The sequence below is a fragment of the Lissotriton helveticus genome, chromosome 3_1 (genome assembly GCF_964261635.1).
Source record: "Lissotriton helveticus chromosome 3_1, aLisHel1.1, whole genome shotgun sequence".
In the NCBI taxonomy this organism is placed as follows: domain Eukaryota; kingdom Metazoa; phylum Chordata; class Amphibia; order Caudata; family Salamandridae; genus Lissotriton; species Lissotriton helveticus.
This window is the reverse complement of record NC_136061.1, coordinates 373,032,319-373,055,431: the sequence shown is the minus strand read 5'-3', so window position 1 is coordinate 373,055,431 and position 23,113 is coordinate 373,032,319. Positions and strand designations below refer to the sequence as shown.

Sequence of the window (23,113 nt, the reverse complement as noted above, 5' to 3'; positions counted from 1 at the left end):
TGTTCGAAATACCTGATCACCCTGTTGATGTAAAGCGAAAAGAGGGTTGGGGCGAGCACGCAACCTTGGCGTACTCCCCTTGCAATGGGAAATTTGTCGGTGACACTACCCTGCTGATTCCATCGAATTTGTGCAAAGTTGTTCTCGTGCATTCTAACTAAAAAAGACAATATTTCATTTGGAATACCCTGTTCTTGTAGGGCTTTCCACAGCTTAGCACGAGGCACAAGGTCGAATGCTGATTTAAGATCAACAAAGGCTGCAAAGAGCATCCCCCCACCAAGTAACACTACCTTCCAGTATATTAAAACAAATCTAAAAACTTGATCTATCGTGCTAGTGTGACAGCGAAACCCTGCCTGTAAGGGTGACAATATATCTTGTTCATCTATCCAACCATGGACACGCTGCAATACAAGCCTCGCCACTACCTTCTGTATACAAGCGATGAGGCTAATAGGCCTATAGTTTCCTGGAACCGAGCATTCCCCTTTTTTAAATATAGGGATAATCTCGGCTCCCTTCCAGGTCTCAGGAATAGGTGAGCCCTTTGCGATACCATTGGCTAACAGCTGGATATATGAAGCCCAAAGGTCCTTTTCATGCATGAATAGGTCTGCAGGAACCGAGTCCAGACCTGGGGCCCTCGCTTTTGGGATGTTATTCAAGGTTTTTAGGACATCTGCTTTTGTAAAAGATAGATGGCCTGCACCACCCTCTATATACAAGGGTGCTCCACGACCATCTTCTTCGCTGTCCTCTGCTGCAAACTGGGACGCATAGTGGGAAACCCAAGCGTCAGGTGACACATGGTTCGTGGGTTCACCCCTTTTCACCCCCTACCCCACTTGACAATATCCCAGAAGGAGGACATTGATCTTTCTTTGCTGGCTCTTAGGAGATCCTCCCAATAGCCATCATTCCAATCGCCTTTTGCCTTAATTCGGGGTTTTTTATACATAAATCGGGCATCCTTTATTTTCATTATATCCTTGGTCTTTACTGCCTCTGACAAGGCCCTGTAAGCATCCCTACAAGCTTTATCATACCATTGGTCCTCCTTCCTTACTGGCCTACACTGTCTATTAGTAACCTTTTTAATAAAAAAAGGATCTCAGTTTATTAAAAAATACATCATGGACCCTACTAACATTAGATACAGTAGCCTCCTCCATGGGGATGCTACTTAGATCTGTAATAGCCTGGACAGTTAGGTCCCTCATAGCTGCAATGCTCTCTTCATTTGTTACACAGTTTGACCATCTAATGCGCCTATGATCATTTGAAAGGGAAATTTGCACATTATCCCTTGGTCCTTCGTTATTTGGTAGATCAAACAACTTAAATGACAAGACAAGTGGGTCATGATCACTTTCAGCCCTTATCTCTAACCACATATCAACAATACTGGACCAGTTCTCCATGTTAATAAGGATATAGTCAATGCGGCTCTGTGTTATACCATTGTTAAAGGTGGGGGCTCCCTGTTTGTCAGAGCCCGTTCTACCATTAGTGGCTCGAAGCCCATACTCCACACATAAAACTTTAAGTTGCAATGCAGCCTCTGTCCACTTTTTTATGGGTAATAGGGACAGCTGAGGGATTCCCCAAATGTGGTCTTCTTCTAACGTTAGATCAATATCATAAGTATCTAAGGGTTCAAAACAACAATTAAAATCACCGGCAATAATACTGTTGCCGTTCAGGCAATATTGCTTAAGAAGGATATCTAATTCATCCATTGCCTCAGTGGGTTTACCACCTGAAAGACCCCTTGAATAGATGTTAAAAATATAAAGATCCTTGCAGTGATTACGTTGGAGTTTAACTAGCAAAATATCAGGGTTGTTTGTTACCAACTTGCAAACTGAATACCCAGTATTCTGTTTAACCCATGTCACTAGTCCCCCCTTGTGCCTTCCCCGTATGCTTGGAACTGCCGAATTATAGAAATGTAGGTAGCCTTGCTGTGGATCAGGATTTACCTGCCAGGTTTCCTGGAGGAGGATTATATCCTTCGTAGCCAGGAAAGCTAGCCAGTCCAAAGATGTAACTTTACTTTTTAGGCCTGCTACATTCCATGATACCAGAGTGAATTGCACAGGAGTATTTACATAAAATTCTTCATCCACACTACTAATATCACTATCCCTACACCCTTGGAGTGGAATACTTGCAGTCGTACAATTCTCTGTTGCCTCCAAGTTAGAAAATGTTTTTACATTTGCACTAATGTTAACATTAGACACGGGTGGGTCATAAAGATTATTAATTCCAACCGGAACCCCCAAAATATCTCGATTGCATATTACATTTGCCTGTGGTGTAGCAATAACATTTATCGGGCTAATCGTATGAGCTGCGACATCTCCCACTTGATGTTCACCTGATAGAAAGCAGCATTCAATGTTACCTCCTCTCTCCAGTCAATCACATTCGTTTAACCCCGATAGAGCCTCATATCTATTACCCAGAGGCATTCCCCATTCATTGGCTGGGGCCTTTGATCCTCAACCGTTTCTCACGGTTTCCCATACTAACCCCGGTGTCTTAGGAAATGTCACATTTTGTTGTTCACCATAAAAAAAATTTAGAGTAAGGGGAACAACAGTCCCACTTCTTCTCTGTGGCGGAAGAATATTGATCAGCACATTTGGGAGAACAGCCGGGTGGGAGAAGGTCACCGCTACACAGTCTCCTGCGAACCGTTTAGGTCGATTCCCAATCCAGGTCACTCTTTTCACTGCCTTGATTTCGCCCGCTCGTTGTTGTTTCCCTCCTGGCGCCATTTGCATATTACCCGCTAACCAATGTAGTGCCTTGCTGGACAGTGATGCTGGAGATTCCAATTGTCCGGTCGTCAGGGGTGGAACATTAGCCAACACTAGTACCACTGGTGAGGCTTCTTCTATAAATTGAAGGGGGTCTATTTCTTGGCATAATGCAGGTGGAATGTTTGGTATTACTAAACCACCTTCTGTGGCCGCTGTATGATTATTAGTGCTTGATGAAGCCTGAGTCAAACAGATAGGTGGCTTCAAGACGTCCCCCTGCTTTGTTCTTCCAGCCTTCTCTTCGGTTTGCTGCGCTGCTTTAGTCACTAGTGTTGCCAGTTTATCAACTTCGTCCACTGTCTTGGTCTGAATACCACCCAGTTTTTTTATCTCGGCATTTAGTTTATCAATCTTAGCGACCAGGGGCTTGATAATAGATTTAATTTTGGAATCGATTATATCAGCTATCTTATGTAACAGTTCATCATCCATGCTGCATTTTACACTATCAGCCTCATGCTCCAAACTTCTAGCCTTGATTTTCCCTACGGGGGATGCCTTTTTCTTCCTTAAGCCTGATCGTAAGCCTGATCGTTTTGGCTGTGTTTTTCTACAGAGTCGGGCAGTACGAGTTTCCTCTTCTGAGGAGGAAGAGGGATCTACATCTGTATTTTGGGCACGTAACTCATGATCAGAATTGTCATTGTTGCTATTTTCTGGGTCGATTACAACAAGATTTACTGAATCAACTATCGGGGCATTTTGTTGGTCGTTAATATCACCTACATGGATGGTATTCTCAATCACGTCATTTGGAGCATCCAGCAATGGAGTTTCTACTTATGAAGATGATTGGGTTGCGCTCAGTAGTCGGAGGTTAGGAGACTGGCTTAGTCCCAAAGACTGTCTCCTGTCGGTGTTTATTTTCGAAACTACATGGACCAAGTAATTATCCATTGTTTTTGAGACGGTTGAGACAAGTTTTTTAGGCATACTTGACATGAGGTGTATGGGTACTAGCAAAAAAGTAAATGTGTCAGGTCACAAGTACTGCCAGTACATAAAATGGGAGAATGGTAAACTTAGCTTAACTTGCCATACACAGTGATGAACAACAAGAATCAATATATTCCTTACTTCAGAGGCAGGCGGTATAGCCCAGTCCAGTCACGTCCTGTCTCGGACTGTCTTAGACTGTCCGCCCTTTGTCCGGGCTTCGTCCGGCGTCCCGCTTAGCGTCAGGGGTGTGTCTTTATAGGAGGAGCAGGGGGCGGGAAGAGACTCCAGGTGCGCTTCGGTGATCCTGCGCGGAACCCTGTGTCTCGCAGTCCCGGCCCCTGTTGGAACAGCCTCACTCACTTCCAAAAGCAAAATTTCACCCTCTTTCTTCAGGGCACGGCAAGCAGGGAAAGAGAAGCAAAGTCACGGATTCTGAACACAGCTGCGAGCGGCACCTCTATTCACTAGGATTTCGCCCCTCTTCCTTGGCTGATGCTCCGCGCTGCACCTGCTGCTCTCTTGTTGGCATGGTCCTTGCCAGCTGGGTATCTGTTGCCCTCCGGGACTTGTGACAGGCTGCGGCAGGCACTTCAGACCCGAGCTCCAAGTTCCAGAAACCACAAGCATGGCGAACTCTTCACAGTAAATGTCTGGCAGGGCAGGTGTCGAGGACTCCCATTGTGTCTGTGTGCGGCCCCGAGAGGGGGGTGTCTGGTAGGAGGTCGTTAGCAGACATCGCTCAGAGGGAGGTCTGGCAGGAGGCCGTTAGCAGACACACCCTGCCGTGTGTTGGATGCATAGCCCGCCAGCACGGAGATCACCTCACAGCTAAGGCCCAGCTTCCTCCTTCGGATTTATAAGTTGTTTACGCGGGATCCGGTCCTATTTCTGCTGCTCGTGCTCAGTTTACACTTTGGCCCTTAAGGGCTCCTGCGCACGCAGGGCTTGGACTCCTCCTGGCCCCGGAGAGGCACGAGGGTATATTATGGGATGGCTGATATTTGTATTCCTCGATAAGGGCAACTATCCCCAGAATCCGCCTAGAAAGGAACTCCTGCCAGGACTCCTTGCCAGTCAGGATACCAACTTGAGTAGTTCCGCTTATTTTTCGACTCCAGGATGAATGACAAAATATAGTTCTCAAACCAGGACATGTATAGGACCAGCACATTTTTATACAAGCATAGCTGCCAAGGTTTCAGATTGCCATGTGTGACATTTTCATAATTTCTGTGAAATTATGAGTGACATTTCAACAAATATGAGTGACACTTTCTCGCGAGCTAAAATCATCCAATGAAGACGAGGGAAACTTCGAAATATCAGAAATTACAGCCATATGAGCAACAAGAAACTCCAAGAAGTTCTTGAAACTGCTGCAGAGCACCAGAAATGGAAGGGCACTAACCCTAGTGCTCCCTCCTGTAACATGACTGCACTGTAAGGAATGGGTAAGGCCTCTGTCTCCTCCTTCTTAATGATGCTGCAGTTGGACCATGGTCATGCATCATCACTTCAGGACCTCTCATGTGGTGGGAGTTGACCCACCAGCTTAAACAGGATGTGAGAGAGGCCGGGCAGGCTGAACCGAAAGCGAACCTGCCTGGCTGGCCATCTGCGTTGTGCTGGTGGGGGCAGGTAGGGCCTCTCCTCCTCCCTTTAAATGATCATGCGGCCGGGCTATTGCTTAGAAACTTGACCCCAAGGCCTCTCTCATGTGGTGTCTGAGACCGTCCATGCCCCAGGATGTGTGAGCAGAGGAGCCCGAATAAAGTCAAAACAGGTGTCACTACTTAGCAACAAGATGGGGACCCCTGGCATGGGCCTCGAGGAGTCTGAGTCATCATAGGCAAGTGGCTACAATAAGAAGTTAGCCGCTCCGAGCTCTTAAATTGTGGAGTGTCACTGTTCTCTTCTAACACACTGGTTGCTACCTCCTACATATTGTTTGCTTTAGACACTTGCACCAGTGCACCTTTGCCTACGTAACGTTTGTTCTTCTGTATGAGTGTCTGCCATTTATTGCAGTAGTATAGGCTCTACTTGTTACTTTGTACGCCTTTATAACTTGTACACATGCCACTTTTTCCTCCTATAATGCACCGTTTGCTATCTCTTATATTTTGTTTGCTCATGAGTGTCACGTTTGCCTCATGTAACTTAACGTTTGGTTTTTGTAATTTGTCTCATATTTTCTCATCATGTATCTGTACTATCTATTCCTATTGTGAAGCGCTGGGACACCCCGGGGTAACTGTCGGCGTGACGCTTAACATAATTAAAATCTAGTGACACCGGCCGGCATCGCGTGTGCAGCGTGGACACTGACACTTGTTAGTGAAGTGTCGACCTGCTCGCTGCAGAAATGATGTGACTGTTAGATCTGAATCCAGCAAGGTAGAATCGGCCATTTATCCTTCGGAGGTTTGTAAATTGAATGTGATTCAACTGCGTAGTAGTAACCTCTGCTATTTCCTGTGCTTCGAAACAGCAGAATTACAATTCATCAAAGCATTAAATAAAATAACACAGTAGTAAACATGTTTTATCAATGTCAGAATGCAACATTTCTTTTCTTTTGTGTACGTTTAAATGGCACTGCCGGTTCTGGAAGCCCTCACAGCACCAGGAAATAAAACAAACTATAAGGTAAACGTCTGTCCTAATTCGAACATGCATTTATTTACATTTTGTAAGGATTGCAAAATCCTTGAAACATGGTATAGGTCTTATTATGAAACTGAGCCGACTGGCTGCGCTCAGTCTGTATACATGACAGAAAAAAGGCCCATTATTACTGCAGAGACCTTACAGCTGCGATGAGAAGCAGCCTCACTCTGCCTGTACCTGCCGCTCTCGTCACAGTCGGACACAGGCTCCAGCACTATCCCTCGATCGGCCCTCCGGCTCCGAAATAATTATTTACTGGCAGGGGGCAGCCACAGATATTTTAGCCCCACAGCAACAGGCGGCCCGGCAGAAGGTGGGATCCGATCAGTAGTGCTGCCAGCCGAGCACCATCATTCCGGTGCCCCTGCCGCCCGCAAACCAGTGACCTCTGCAGCCAGCCTGAGAGAGCGTCTTGAGTCGAATCCCCCGCCGAGCACTTGACCCTACTTCCTCTGGACATGACGTCACGCGGCACTATCGCGACCGGCACATCCGGATTAATCCCGGCCCCCTGTGCGCCACACGTGACGGTGATTGACAGCTAAGTAGAGTATTCGACTCAGAGAGCAGCCCGGCCCCCGTGCAGACTAGGACACAGTCTAACTAGCCGCGCCGGCGCCGGCCGCCCTGATTTGCGCATTATAAGTTTCCAGGGCAACAGGAGCCTCTCAGTCGGACAGGCAGCTGCTGGCAAAAGATACATTGTAGTGCGCCGCGGTCTCAGAGCTGCAGCGTCGGAGTTAACTGTTTAGGCACTCGGGCGGCTGGCAGCACCTCTCAGAACACAGAGAGAGCCCGGGCACAGGAGCGCCGCTGGTGCGCCTGGCAGCACAGGTCGAAAATGCGTGACAATGCATTTCAGTGCGGTGATGCGGATCACCGCACTGAAATGTGTGAGTGTCACACCTGTTGCGTGACGCTTGATAGGACTGCCCCCGCCGAGCACTTGACCCTACTTCCTCTGGACATGACGTCACGCGGCACTATCGCGACCGGCACATCCGGATTAATCCCGGCCCCCTGTGCGCCACACGTGACGGTGATTGACAGCTAAGTAGAGTATTCGACTCAGAGAGCAGCCCGGCCCCCGTGCAGACTAGGACACAGTCTAACTAGCCGCGCCGGCGCCGGCCGCCCTGATTTGCGCATTATAAGTTTCCAGGGCAACAGGAGCCTCTCAGTCGGACAGGCAGCTGCTGGCAAAAGATACATTGTAGCACGCCGCGGTCTCAGAGCTGCAGCGTCGGAGTTAACTGTTCAGGCACTCGGGCGGCTGGCAGCACCTCTCAGAACACAGAGAGAGCCCGGGCACAGGAGCGCCGCTGGTGCGCCTGGCAGCACAGGTCGAAAATGCGTGACAATGCATTTCAGTGCGGTGATGCGGATCACCGCACTGAAATGCGTGAGTGTCACACCTGTTGCGTGACGCTTGACAGGACTGTACAAGGGAGACTAAACTCTACTGTCAAACGTGTATTTTAAAGCTGTTTCACACACAGTCTTAAAGTTCAGGTGAATGCCACTTTGGGTCAAAGCTGGGCATGTTATGGTAACAAAACTAACATTTACCAGCACCTTACTCGAGTGCCTGCATTTCACATTTGGTTACCTGTCAGTTTGTTGAGATGAAGGCACTACCCTCAGTGCGTTTGGGCTTCTCGCGTGCAGTGGTGGAATTCAGGGGAATGGACTCTTGCCAACCCTAATGTGGTGAGAAGTTGCTTTTTAAAGAAAATTCGACCTTTGGGTTGGAGGTTCTGTATCTGGGTCCTGAAAAAATCCGGTCCAACTTTAGGTGTCAGCCTGATTACTACAATTGTCTCAAGCAGTCAGAGGATCAGTCTACTGTGTTACATGCATTTATGCAAACAAGCGTTCCAGCTGGTTGTAGACTGTTGTATCATTCTGCTTGAATTGTATCATGTTCTGCTCACCGTAGAGGGATTACGCTATTACTGTGTAATTTTGGGACCCGGATGCCCTTGACTTGACCTACAGCTGCCGTTGCTGCATCCTTGGCGTTAGCACACTAGCTCCCTCTGTTCTAGTGTAGCATGGATGTGCCTCAGTCCCAGACTTCTCTCGCTTATGGATGCTGGAAGCAGAGGGCATTCTAATACTGTTGAGGATGCTCACGGCCTGAGATGAGGCAGACTGAGCTACAGTGACAGTGTGGTAAAAGGTACACGTGCCGACGCTGAACATACCCTGAGAGCTGTGTGCTGCAGTACTTCTGCATACCTCTGCCAGGACTGCTGTGTGATGCTCAGCCTGAAGAGTAGACACAGGTCAACTGCACACCCTACCTGCCTGCCTGCACCATGCAGTAGAAGCAGGACTCTGTGCCTGAAGGGCAGGCAAGCCCACCATCACTTATTGGATCTCCCTGCCCCTTCCATACTCCCTGCTTGTTTGCACAGTGCCTACTCATGCATATTGGATTCGCCATGTAGTGTTGTATTTGTAGACTACATCTCCTAGATGTGAAAAAGTGTCTTTATTTTACAAAATAATGGGCCCACTCAGAAGGGGTTTTGCTGATGTTCCTGCATGAAAAATATTTCCATTAAGTGTTTGACAGCTTCGCGAGTTGAATCATTCACCATGTTTTTTTTATCACGGTACAGAAAGAACCACCCATTAAATGAAACTTCTGGTAAGGTGTCTGATGGCAAAATAATGTATTTAATTGAGAAAGGAGTAAAAAAAAAACACTTTAATGAAGTGATGGTCACCATGACTCAGTCATTTTAAAAAAGATAATGCAGAAAAAAATGAATTCACCACTCAATCCTCCCCCTGATTCTTCTTGATCAACCTATGTCTCCATCCCTATCCACATCCACCCTCGTCTAAATACATCCGTGTGCACTCCGTCACACATGTATCCATGCACATACACTTCCAGATAGATGCAGGCCAGTCCACCCCCATCCAGACATATCAACATTCATGCAGAGAAACATCCAACTAAATCCATCCACATTCACTGCTATCTACGTATACTTCTACATGCTCATCTATCTACATATATATCACTCGCACATAAGCCATCAACTGATATCCATTTATACACACTTTCACACATCTGCCTGCATCCTTAAACATACACAGATGCTAGTCCCATACACTTCCTTCAACATGTCCATCTACATCATCCACATTCATCTGCATCCATCAAATGCACGTCCATCTACATATTGACATTCACGCAGAAAAATATCCAAACAAATCATCCACATTCACACCTATCCACGTATACTTCCACTTGCTCATCTATCTACATATTTATATAGCACACAGTTTGCCATTAGTACGGATGAACTGATGCACATTTTGTTAGACTAGAGGATTTCTTTCCCAGCATCTCCCTCACAGACGCAAGTTTAATTCTGTTAACATGCAGTTACATCACCTCACATAAATCTGTGTATCCACATCATGCCTATATGCACATCATCCCACAACCATCTGTCTCTACATTCATTTCCTCCACATCCGTATTCACATCCACCCATAGATGAGCACAACCACCAATATCCATCCTCATCGGTCCGCACCTGCATCTACCCACCTCCCTTCTCATGCCCCGCAAAGTCATTTCTTTCGGGGATCCATACTTGTCCGTCCCCATTCATGCACACCCACCCATAACTGTCGTCCCACCTATAATCCACCAACATCACTCCATACTCCACATCCATCAACATCCTCTGTATCTTTTATCCTTTCTCTGAGGCTGTAAGGCTGCAGCATAGACCAGAAGAATATCTCGAGGTCCGACCAAGTGGCAATCCCTTGTTGGGCTGCGCCTTAGTCCTGATCTTTAGAGAAAGTGCGTCTCTAACTTGTACTTTTGAAAGACTCTGAGGTGCCCCTTTCTACTCTTCCTTTTGGCTTCGAGGTTACCAGTTATAAGTTCATGAAAAGGTATATCTACTGTGAGTGTTGGTGATCTCTTCTGCAGATAGCCCAGGGTTAGAAAGACTGACCTGACAATTGGCAGTGCAGAGGGAGGCTCCCTCCCAACCAACCCCAACAACTTAGTGTAAATTACATGGCACAGTGGCCATGTCCTTGACACAGCTACAAACTGCACTTGGCGCGTGATGGAATCTGTGGTGCCCTCGCTATGGGCACTGCACATAAAAGCTCAGATTCCTAAGTGAAACGCCATAAAAACGTTAATATTTGCAAAATAAGTCTGCAGAAGCTTCAGTGTGAAATGGAGGTGTATTAGGAGAGAAGGACGTACTAAAATGTCTGAATTTTGCTAAAAAAAACACTTCTCTACCAAGATACGGGTTGCGAGTACCGAAAGCATTGCTCTTGACTTTGTTAAATGCTTTTTTTATTTTAATTGAAGCACATTGTATTGTATTGTATTGTGTGTGTTCTTGTATAACGCTGCTATCACCCTACGGGTATCTTGGCGCTCAGACAGGAGTCAACGGTTATCCCATAGTTCCAGATTAGAGAAAATGAACTAGCCCCTAGGGAATAGTAAGGTCTTCAATTCCTTCCTAAATTCCAGCAGACAGCTCGCCACCCTGAGGCCCTGAGGCAGCCCATTCCATAATTGTGCAGCTGCCACACTGAAGGCCCTGCCTCCCATTCTAGACCGTTTAAATCTAGGAACCATGATTAGGCCAGTGTTAGCAGACCGCAATTGTCTAGGGGGCTTGTACCAATTGAATTTGTCCTGCAGTGGTAGAGGACCCTGTCCATGAACCGCCCTAAAGACGATGCATAATGATTTAAAACTGACCCGTTCTTTGATTGGTAACCAGTGAAGGTCTCTCAGTGCCAAGGATGTTGAGGAGCTCAATGGTCTATTAAGAGCCACCTTGGCTGCCGCCGACTGCACCCTTTGGAGCCCCTGAAAGATGTACTTAGGGGCACCCAGGTACAGGGCGTTGCAATAATCCAGCCTGCTCAGCACTAAGCTCCTCACTACCAAGGCTCGTGAGGTGATTGGTAATAGCGGGAGGATCTTTCTCAGCATGCAAATTAGTTGAAAGCCAACTTGGATGGTTTTGTTGGCCTGTGACACCATTTGAAGGTTGGCGTCCATTTGCACTCCTAAATTACGCACGGTGTTAGTCAGATTCAGAGAATCTTCTTCCGGGGTAAGCCTAAATTCTAACATGGGGTGCTTTAAGATTTTTGCAGCTGAGCAGTACATCACCTCCGTTTTCCCTCCATTTAGTTGGAACATGAACATTGGGTTTAGTTGTTTCTTTTCCTAAACCTAGCATTGTTACCAATTAAATTGGGCCTGTTGGTCTTCTCCTAAATGTGCAGATTTGCCCTCAGCTTGCACCATGGACAAGGGAACTTCCTTGGGCCTTTGCGCTGCCTGATTTCGTAGAAGGTTTGTCCTAGTGCTTTTTGAGTTTTGGCCATTCTCTCACTTGCTTAGTTGATAAAGAACATCATGGGGTGAGTAGTCCTTGTCGGAATTCAAACCAGTGACCTGCAGAACTCACTTCTGCAGCATGCATTCCACACACTGTAAGGAGGCTGCGAAAAAACTCTGTTCTTTGCTACAGGGTTGGTTTGACTGTTGATTCTGAGACCTGCTTGTGATCTTTCCTCTCTCTCAAGGCTCCGGATCCCCAGCTGCACCCATGGATCTTTGGAAGAACCCCAATACCAGGGACAGAGGGTGGTACTTGGCACTGATGGCGCCCAATGTAAAAGGCCTCAACTATGCCTGGCTTGACCCATCTCGGCTGTACTGCCACCCGCAGGTAGGTGATGGGAATGAGGAGATAGAAGGTACAAATTTGGTTAAAAAACAACTTCCTTGTCGCTTGGGAGGCCTTTTTTTCCCTCGCTTCTCTGTTGGTAATTCTATACATTTTAAGAGCACCAGCCTCATAAATATCTCCTGCAACGTGCTGGTTTCCCCAGGCTCGGATTGGGTACCAAAAGCAGCCCTGGCAAGAATATTCAAACCAGTCCCTCTCTCTTCCTTCCCTCTCTTTCTCTTGCCTTCTATCCCTCCACCATATCTCTCCACCTCTCCTCTCAATCTCTGATATCTCTCCATCCTCTGATTCCTTCTGCTCTTTTTCCCTAACCTCTATTCCTTCCCTCCTTCTCTCTCTGTTAATGTCCTTCTGTGCTGGGGAGCTGGAAAGAGTGACTCCGGGGGTGGTCGTGGGCCTTTTAAATACGGCCTCCAGTAGTTCCATCCACCAGGAAATGTCGGAGCTAAAAGGCCAGTCCGACCTTGGGCCTCAGGGTCTGAACCTTGATTCTCCTAGTACCCGCAGGGGTGTCTAGTATGACGGCTCTTCTGGGCTGGAGTATAGCATGGTTCTTATCATTTCACTTGTGCGAAGGGATCACCATGATCAGTCCTTAAAAGTTGATGCATCACAGAGAAGGTTTTAAAGTTGATGATTGGTGGGAAGTGAACGGCCAGGGCAGAATAGTGGATATGGCTGACGACTGGATCAGTTCTGGATGGTGACAACATCTGGCATCTGATTGGGTGGAGGGGGGAGGGGGGGTGAGAGGATCGTGCCCCAGCACTGCTAAACCGGTTGTGCGTGCTCTGGCCTTGAGCATGGTCTGCAGGCCTGGCTTTTGGTTTGGGCGCGCTGGGCCCAGGCCCAGTGCACTAAGCTTCAGAGAAGCGTATGAGGCTATCTGCATTAAGGTCATGCAAACAGCAGTGTCCCTCCCACTTTACTCCAGTGGTTCAGATTCAACTGCTTTTAATCATTTTAAACATGCCACATGTGTTGTTTTTAACACTCCATCAGACCCTAGCCTCCTCACCTCCTGATGCCACACTCCAGTAGCCTTCCTAACCCCCCAAAAACAAAACTTGGCACCAGCATGGCAGAGCTGAGCTGTGAATTGGGGAAAGTGCTGAGAGGTTTTTGTTGAGAGGCTTTGCTCTGATATAATCAACCAAGGCACGACATGGGAATACAAATCCAACCCCTCCACCCCCCAGTCTCATTTTATTCACCGCGGTACAAAAGGGGGTGGTGATGGACGGAGCATCTAAACCAATCAAACACTCACACCCAGTCAACAGATCTGGGTTTAATCCATTACCGTTCTTTAGCCCACTCTGCCACCCCAGTTCAGACATGGCCATATGCAAATCAGTCTGACCCTGTGCCACATGGGAACAGTCCACCCCAGTTCAGACGGGGAACAGCCATTACAACGCGGGTTTTACCACGCCTTGCTTTTACATCGCATGCATTACAATGCATGCGATGTTACAATGCGTGGTAAAACCACGCATACCATTACATCGCATGCGCTTTTACAACGCATGCGATGTAATGTGTAATGGCGGGGCGGCGGCTATCCATGTCGTTGTGAGAAAACTTAGGCTGTTTCCTCACAACGACGTGAAGCAAGCAGGAAGGAGGAAGCAGGATCCGACGGCGACGCTGGAGAGGAGAGAGGTAAGGGGGTTTGTGCATGGGGTGGGGGTTACTTTTGTAGGGTTTAGGGTCGTTTAAATGTAGTGTGGTAATGTTTGTGTTGTGTGTGTTTTTTTTAAAACTTTTAGTGTGTGTTGTGGTGTTGTCGTGTTTGTTTAGTGTAGTGTATTAGGGAGGGTAGTGTAATGTTTATGTAGTGTAGTGATTTAGGTTTTAGGGTAGTGTAGTGTTTGTTTATTGTAGTGTATTAGGGTAGTGTAGGGGTGGGAGTAGTGTGGGTAGCGTAGTAGTGTTTTAGGGTTTAGGGGTAGTGTAGGGGTGGGAGTAGTGTGGGTAGCGTAGTAGTGTTGTAGGGTTTAGGGTAGTGTGGGTAGTGTAGTAGTGTAGTAGTGTTTTTGGGTTGGGGTAGTGTAGGGGTGGGAGTAGTGTGGGTAGCGTAGTAGTGTTTTAGGGTTTAGGGTAGTGTAGGGGTGGGAGTAGTGTGGGTAGCGTAGTAGTGTTTTAGGGTTTAGGGTAGTGTAGGGGTGGGAGTAGTGTGGGTAGCGTAGTAGTGTTGTAGGGTTTAGGGTAGTGTAGGGGTGGGAGTAGTGTGGGTAATGTAGTAGTGTTTTAGGGGTTAGGGTAGTGTAGGGGTGGGAGTAGTGTGGGGAGTGTAGTAGTGTGGTAGTGTTTTTGGGTTGGGGTAGTGTAGGGGTGGGAGTAGTGTGGGTAGCGTAGTAGTGTTTTTGGGTTTAGGGTAGTGTAGGGGTGGGAGTAGTGTGGGTAGAGTAGTGTGGTAGTGTTTTGTGTTAGGGGTAGTGTAGGGGTGGGAGTAGTGTTTTATGTAGGTGTAGTGGTAGGGTTGTCACTTACCTTGAATACTTTTACCACGAGTATAGCTTTACCACACATGCCTTTGCGTTGTAATGGCATGTGTGGTAAAGGCATACTTGTGGTAAAAGTATGCGATGTAATGGCATGCGATGTCATTGACATTGCGTAGTAATACCCGCGTTGTAATGGCATGCGTGGTATTAGTATGCGATGTAATGACATACATCCAGTTCAGACATGGCCATATGCAAATCAGTCTGACCCTGTGCCTCGTGGGAACAGTCCAGCCCGAACTGGCAAGCCATGCCTTCCCTGGACCGGAAACAAGCTTCCTAGGACCGGTTTCCGGCATTTCAGCCGTCTTCAGCCAGGCTTGCTTGAATCCAGTGGCAAAGTGAGCAAGGGACTCACGTCTGAGCATACCCTGCCAACTTATGGCGAACAAAGCGGTACAAAAGGGGGTGGTGATGGACGGAGCATCTGAACCAATCAAACACTCAAACCATGTCAACAGATCTGGGTTTAATCCATTACCGTTCTTTAGCCCACTCTGCCACCTCAGTTCAGACATGGCCATATGCAAATCAGGCAGACCCTGTGCCTCATGGGAACAGTCCAGCCCGAACTGCCAAGCCATGCCTTCCCTGGACCGGAAACAAGCTTCCTAGGACCGGTTTCTGGCATTTCAGCCGTCTTCAGCCAGGCTTGCTTGAATCCAGTGGCAAAGTGAGCAAGGGACTCACGTCTAAGCATACCCTGCCAACTTATGGTGAACAAAGCGGTACAAAAGGGGGTGGTGATGGATGGAGTATCTGAACCAATCAAACACTCACACCCAGTCAACAGATCTGGGTTTAATCCATTACCGTTCTTTAGCCCACTTTGCCACCCCAGTTCAGACATGGCCATATGCAAATCAGTCTGACCCTGTGCCTCATGGGAACAGTCCAGCCCGAACTGCCAAGCCATGCCTTCCCTGGACCGGAAACAAGCTTCCTAGGACCGGTTTCTGGCATTTCAGCCGTCTTCAGCCAGGCTTGCTTGAATCCAGTGGCAAAGTGAGCACGGGACTCACGTCTGAGCATACCCTGCCAACTTATGGCGAACAAAGCGGCTGTGAGGGTGCCACATTTCTTTCTGTCCAGGCTGCTATCCGAGCAAGAGCTGGCTCTGGTCTGCAGTGCTGAGGTCCCAGAATGTCTCATTAAGTTGCTATTAATTATTTGTAAAGCAGAAAAGCTAGCTTACCTCTTTCTCTTCCAGCCGCCCCACTCACTTGTATTCCTAGCTGATCCCTCCTCCATCATACTTTTATCTTCCATGCCACACTGCTCCCTGGAAAGGAGGGGTCGAGATCTGAGCAAGCAGAGCCATGACAACCTTTACATAGCACGGTACAGAGCCTTCCTCCCCTGCATTCTTTCCCCCACTTTTCCCTTCCTATCTGCACCCCCCAGCCTTCGTTTTGGAGTGATCCAAACAGCCAGAAGTATAGGCGTCATCTTTCTAGGAGGAATTTTCCTGGCAGCTGCAAGCAAGGGAGTTGTTTTTGTAGTAGGATGGGCTGCCATTTTTAAAGCATGCTCCTTCCTTGGCCGAACCCTCGGCTGTGTGAGGCTGGTTTGAACAGTTTTGCCAACTCTGATTTTGGTTTCTAGGCCGGCCCCGCGACTAATAGTTCAGGAGCCAAAGGGTGTGAAGGGACCCACTGCACCCAGTTAATGGCTTCCTTTACTTTCAATTCAGGAGAGGCGATGTTACTTGTTTGGGAATGGGCTTGTTTGCAGCATTGTTGCGACACTGCCAATAGCATGTTATGTGAGTGTGTAGCTGATGATTAAAACTTGTACATCCCTCTCTGCTGCATGTGCCCTACATTTCTGTGCACCCAGCACAGTGTCAAATGCCAATCTACTGCCAGCGGGCGTGTCGGCTTCAATACCACACTTGCATTACTTCTCACTGCTCCTCACTGGCTCTATTTCTTGGCTGAGTCTTAAACACTCCATGCTTTCAGCAGCAAAGGTCAACCCACGGTCCACGTGTCACTCTCCCTACCACACATCCAGATCACGCACTTTAGACCTGCCTCGTGGCTCACACACATCTACCACTCTGCTCGATCTTCCTTGCTTGATGCCCTAAATGTATCATAGGTCCCATGAAAAAGCCATACACTACAAGCACTGGCTGTGTCAACAGGTCTGGCTTATGAATTAAAGTGCCTTTTGTGGCATTGATGGGCTTAGGCGCTCAATAAGTCCTAAGACATGCGCTCTGTCACTCATCTATACACTCTTGCATCCATCCACTAACTCCTTCTTGCATTCACCCTCTAACACAACAGAAATATAACACACACAAACCCAACAACATATGCAGGATAAATTAAAAGAATACAAGAAAATGTGCTGCTGTCAAAACACCGCAAGCATATGGTTGTGATAAAGAAACAAAACATATCAGTGAGAGTCCATCTTGAAGAGGTATTTAAATAGTCTATATTTGTTTTAAAGTTCCAAGATGAGTACTAATATGTTAGCCATCTTGAAATGGTAAAACAGTGATACACTATGGTCAATAGCATACCATACATTCCATAATGTTCTCTCGTTTTAGAGAAAGTGACCACGTGGGATGCTGCGCACAGCATAAAATGACCATCAAGCACGTGACCTGTTGGCACTGCCTGGAGAGCTACAGTATCCTCTTAAGAAACCTTAAAATAAAAATAGGAGAAGCAGAGAAATAAAAGGGCTGCTATAAAAGGAGGAAACAGAAAACAAAAGGACTGGCCAACTAGCCCTTACACTGAAGCACACTCATTTTAAGGTGGATTACACATATGATCAGAAAATACTGCCATTCACAGGACAAGAGAGCCAATAACGTATGTGGACTAAACTATTACCCCATGCAGTACGTTGCCATGGATGAAAACAGAGAGTAAATGACACTTAGACAGACCAATGGCAGAACAGAGGTGACCCAAATAGCCTCTATATATATCTATATAGAAATATATTTATTTAAATGGATGTTTGTACTGTTTAATGATTTTTATTGGAACAACCTGGCAGACAATGAAGTTAGGGATTCTAGCAAGAATTATTAGAGTGCCGGTCTTCTTCCCTTCGAGTTTGTCTGAGGTGGTAAAAATACCAATATCCTTGTAAAGGTAATCCAAGACATTTCATGTAACAAAATATGTCTTTGTAGGCTTTAATAAAGAGTAGTAACAATCTACCCTTAAATACCTATTGAGTTTGACATATGCTTTTAACAATGTCAGGCCTACTTCCTTTATTTTCACTTTTCATTATAAACAGGCCTATAACCTTTATCATTGACTTGTCACCATAACCAACTCAGACCTACAGTGTAGGCCGTAAGCTTTCCCACGAGGGAACCATCCGGTATACTGTAATAAAATTACAAACATTTACTAAATACAGATGTCAAAACAATATAAAATTCCTGCTTATTGAGCCCAATAAGGATTAGCATACTGCAATACTTTAGCCCGATGGTTAGTTTGGTGAATCCCCAGCACCAAGACTCTTGCCTACCATGATAATCTGCAAGATTCCATGTAACAAAATACCTGCCTATCGGCTTTAGAACTGTGTAATAAAAATTCCCCTTAAAAGCATGTTGCCTTTAACACCTGATTTTCACAATAAGCAAGGCCTGGGTGCTTTGTCATAACTGTTCATTATAAACAGACCAGATCTTTGGAATTTGACATAGCTTTTCCCAGTGAACTGATAAGGCCTCTTGCCTTTACTTATGTCTTGATACTATATACAACAGAGGCCTACTGAGGTGTGCATACGCTGGCAACCATCAGGCATACATTTATATAATTACATACATGGACAAAATGACACTCTCAACAGGCCATAACCTGAATCATCAAAGTGAAATTCTAGTTCCATGGTTTGTCAGAGTAGGCCACAAACATCAAACACCTTGCCTACTATGCTAACCTGTGAGATCACTTGTAACCAAATACCTTTCTATGAACTGTAACATAATGTGATAATAATCCATTGTTAGGTGCTTATTAACTTTACCATGTTTTTTCACAATAAATAAGCCAGGTATATTGCCTCTTTAATAACTTTTTATAATAAGCAAGCTAGACCTATGGCATCAGACATAACACTATCCTGCACACCATTCAGGTTTATAGCTGTTATCAGGGGTTTGTCACCGTAACTTTATAAGGCTACTCTACTAAGCATAGCCTTCCCCACAAGGCAACCATCAGGGTGTCAGTCAATAAATTGCAAATTTATTTAAAATTACAGATGACAAAGAAAAATACTATCTCTCCTAACCGGGCTTGGCAACGATTCTCAAATACTTACAATTAGTTGGAGGGGGAACCAGAATTAAAACCCTAGTTTACTAATTTAATCTGCGCAATTCCATGTGACAAAATGCCTATCTGTGGACTTTCACGAAGAGTCAGAATAATCCACACTTAAATGCGTATTGACTTTAACCACACCTGCGGCAATGGAAGCAAGCTTTTTAGTGGAAGCACAGAAATTCCACGCAATCAAATCCTGTACTCTTGAATCAATCTATGAGAATCCATGTCACAAAAAAAGCTGTAGGCTTTAATAACAATCCACCCCATATGTCTATTGACCTAAACATAGGCTTTTCGTAATTGTATGCCATGCCTTCTGCCTTTATCATATCTCTTCATAATAAATAATCGGCCTATAGTCTTTATCATTGGCTTGTCATCAAAACTAACTCAAACCTACTGCACTTAGAGTAACATTTCCACAAGGCAATCATCCAGTGTTCAGTCATAAAAGTATAAATGTATGCAAAATTACAGTTGGCAAAGCAAGATACTACATATCTTGAGAGAGCCTAACAAGGATATGCATATCTTTTGTCCTCATGGTTTGTTCGAGTAGATCATCAACACCAAAACCCTTGTCTTCTAAGGAAATTCTGAAATTCCATTTAGCAAAATGGCTACCTACAGGCATCAGCACATTGTAATAAAAATCCATTTTACTGTCTTTAACACAAGTTTATCACAATACGTAGCCTAGACTACTGGATTTGTCATAATGTTTCATATTAAACAGATCAAACCTTTGAAATGTGGCTTGAATTTTCCCAATGAACTGATGAAGCCTTTACCATTACCCACTGACTTTACTCGTTACCTACCACCGGCCTATACAAGTGCACATAAACTGGCAACCATCATTCACACAGTTATTAAGTTAAAAATATGTAAAAAAATATTGCTCGCAAAACAATATACAACCCCTCTCAAGAGGGCCTAATGAACAATCACAATGAAAACCCTAGGGTGTATCAGAGTGGGTGACCAGCGCCAAAACCCTTGCCTACTACAGTAATCTGTGGGATTACATGTAACAAAATACCATCCTGTAGGTTGTAATACACTGTGATAACAACAAATTGTTTAAGGTTTATGAGCTTCAAAAACACTTTTCACAGTTAATAAGCTAGGCCAACTCCCTTTGTTGGAAAGTTTCATAGTAAGCAGGCCAGTTCCATGGAAAAAGACATAATGTTTCCCAGTGCACTAATCGGGCCTGGAGCATGCCAGCATAACTAACTCAGGCCTATGGTTTTGATTGTATGCTTTTCCCCAAGGCAACCATCAGACACAGTCATAAAATGGAAAGGAATACAACATGACAATTGACTAAGCCAAATACTATCTTTCCTAAGAGAGTCTAACAGGGATTCTCAGAGAGAAAGCCTTCTATATGCACTGTTGTCACGTGGGGTAAAACAAACACTAAAACCATTACCTACTACGGTAATCGTGAGTTTCCCTATAATAAAAGGCTGTAATATTGAATTATAACAAAGCAAACTTTAATGCCTATTGAGTTTAACATATGTTTCTCACAATAAATGTCTGGCCTAGTGCCATCATTATAACATTTCGTAATAAACAGTTGAGGCCTACAGTCGTGATCATTGGCCTGCCGTCATAACAAACTCAGTCCTCCTGTATCAAATATAAGCTTTGCCACCAGCAAAAAAGTTCAATGCAAGCAGTCTTTTTTTAATGGAAGCGCACAATTTTAGCCTAATCAAATCCTGCACTCTGGGAGAAACGACTTGTAGGTGGATCCTAAACCCCTATCGCAGTAGGATTCTTAAAGGTCTTTTTTGTTGCTTACATGAGGTAATGCCTCATGTAAGCCAGACCTACAAATCCATGTGGATTAGTGCAGCCATGGGCATCCCATACTGCTCTTACACATAAAACTGCACTCTGAAGTCCAGGATGGAACAGGAGGGCGCTGGGACTGCCCTACTCATACCTTTGCTGCTGCCAGAGAACAATATACACTGTGAATAATTGTATTATCCAAGACACTTTAGCAGCATTACAATGCCCTTTGTGTGTCCCTAAAAGTTTAAGCACTGCCAGCGCTACTGCTGCTTGCTCAGGCATCTGGATATATAAACAAAATATTCACCGCTGAGGAGGGGAAGCCCTCTTTTCTGTGAAAGTATACATTTTTTACCCAATCAAAACATGTTCTACTGGCTACTAACATGTGGACGAAGCCAAAGTCCCTCTCTGTACTCCTCCTAAAAGCTGCTTTTAAGTTGAACACATTGTGTCTGGTGACAGCTGTATTGTCAAACCAGACCTCACAATCACCACAGAAAGTCAAGAAACGCAACCTCCGGTAGGAGTTATAGGCGAGTGACTAGAACTGTTGCCTTGGGAACATGGGGAACCGAGCTTGAATCCGGACCTGGTTCAACATCTGAGTAAATCACTCAATCTCCCATTGATCACAAAGATAAAAAGAAAACCAATCCGTAACATTTTGTGGTCTTTTGTAAAGCTTTGGGCCAGGTTTGCACTGTAAAAAATTGCAACAAAAAATATACAATTTATATTTTTACATTCCACATCTTGCTTTGCTGTCCACCAAGTGCAATCTCGTTTACACAATTACCTCTGGATATGTTAATAACATGCTTTAATGTAACCCATATCTCCTGCATCGATCACAGTTTAAAACCTAAAACCTGGAAGTTTAAACGCCTTCAAATTGGAGGCTCAATGTACTGGATTCCAGAGAAGAATGTTGACTTGATGTGCAGTCCCCATTCTCTCTGCGCTCAGCTGATGGCAATTATTCACAGCTACAGTGAAAAGGCACAACATTTTCAGTGAGATTTTGAAAGTAGGGTAACAGCTATACTTAAAAACCCTCTGGCCTAATTCATAATGAGGTTTTATAGGGAGCGCTTTTTTCTTCTTCTTGACGCTATCACTAGGTTTGTGCAAGCTTCTGGACACAGATCCTAAGATCCCATCTCACTTGTGTTCTCTCCTTCATAGGCGCTCCAGGACTGCGTAGAAGATCTGGTGCAGCCCTTTCGGAGTGACCGCATTGACCTAGTGGCCGGAATCGATGCCATGGGCTTCATTTTAGGTATTGATGTAGTTTAATTATTACTAAATGAACTCACTGCTGTCATTCAATCTACCTTTATCTCAGTTTCCAAACGTGGTGACATTTACAAGCCCTGGGGCCAATTCACAAATGACGCTTGTGTGATATCCGCATTGCGCACGTTGATAGACGTAGCTCTGGGAAGATCAGGTGACTTTTCTGCCATGACTTAAGTAGGCCCCGGATGGCCACGTAATAATTCCAGTTCCCTTTAGTGTGGTGTTGGTATCAGTGATTTGTCAGGCTAAATTTCCGCTCTGGTGGCTTAGTGGACTATTGTGTCCACTGTAGGGGGCCTGTGTTTTACCTCATGGTCACAGGTTCAAATCCAATTCCTGTCTGTCCTCCCATATGCCCTTGTCTTGAATGTCCTCCACTCTTTTTCTTTCCCTCCAACCAGTGCATCAGCCTGCCCGTTTCTCTCCCTCGGTCATCTTTCTGACCTCTTCTGCCTCTGATATGCATCCTCTCTCCTAACTGCCCCTCTGGGAACACACATACACTCCCAAACTCAATACATTCCAGGCAGCACTCCTGGAAGTTTAGCCCTGTACTCGCCTCCGGCTATCCAATCCGAGCACAAAACACTCCAGGCAGCCACACCAAATCTCATCCTAAATCCACAGCATTTCCTGCCATCTCAGACAACCCCAATCCGCCTCGCTCCACACAACACTCTGACACACTGAACCATGCAGCATCTCACACTGCCTCTGAACCAAGGACAAGCTGATCGCCTATAAAAACAAGCAACACCCTGCTTGGAATGGCCGAAACCCAACATACCTCACCTATGCCGAGCTCCGAGACTGCTGCAACATACCAGACCTACCCTCCCAACGAAAACTCGCACATAATAACCTTCACACAAACAGCCCACTCCCTACTCCAAAGATCCCTCCGCAAACACACCTACCTCCCTTCTCAAGAGGTTTCCACTCTC

General features: G+C 45.8%; 1 protein-coding gene across 6 annotated transcripts in view; it reads left to right on the top strand.

Moving 5' to 3' along the window:
* LOC144824550 (adenine phosphoribosyltransferase-like) overlaps positions 1–23,113 on the top strand; it is a 393,625-nt gene that overhangs the window by 261,477 nt on the left and 109,035 nt on the right. For all 6 annotated transcript variants that reach the window (XM_078683604.1, XM_078683603.1, XM_078683608.1 and 3 more), the window contains exons 2-3: positions 12,051–12,196; positions 22,056–22,149. In XM_078683604.1, coding sequence (XP_078539730.1) covers positions 12,051–12,196; positions 22,056–22,149 — 240 coding nt within the window. The remainder of the gene's footprint in view (positions 1–12,050; positions 12,197–22,055; positions 22,150–23,113) is intronic.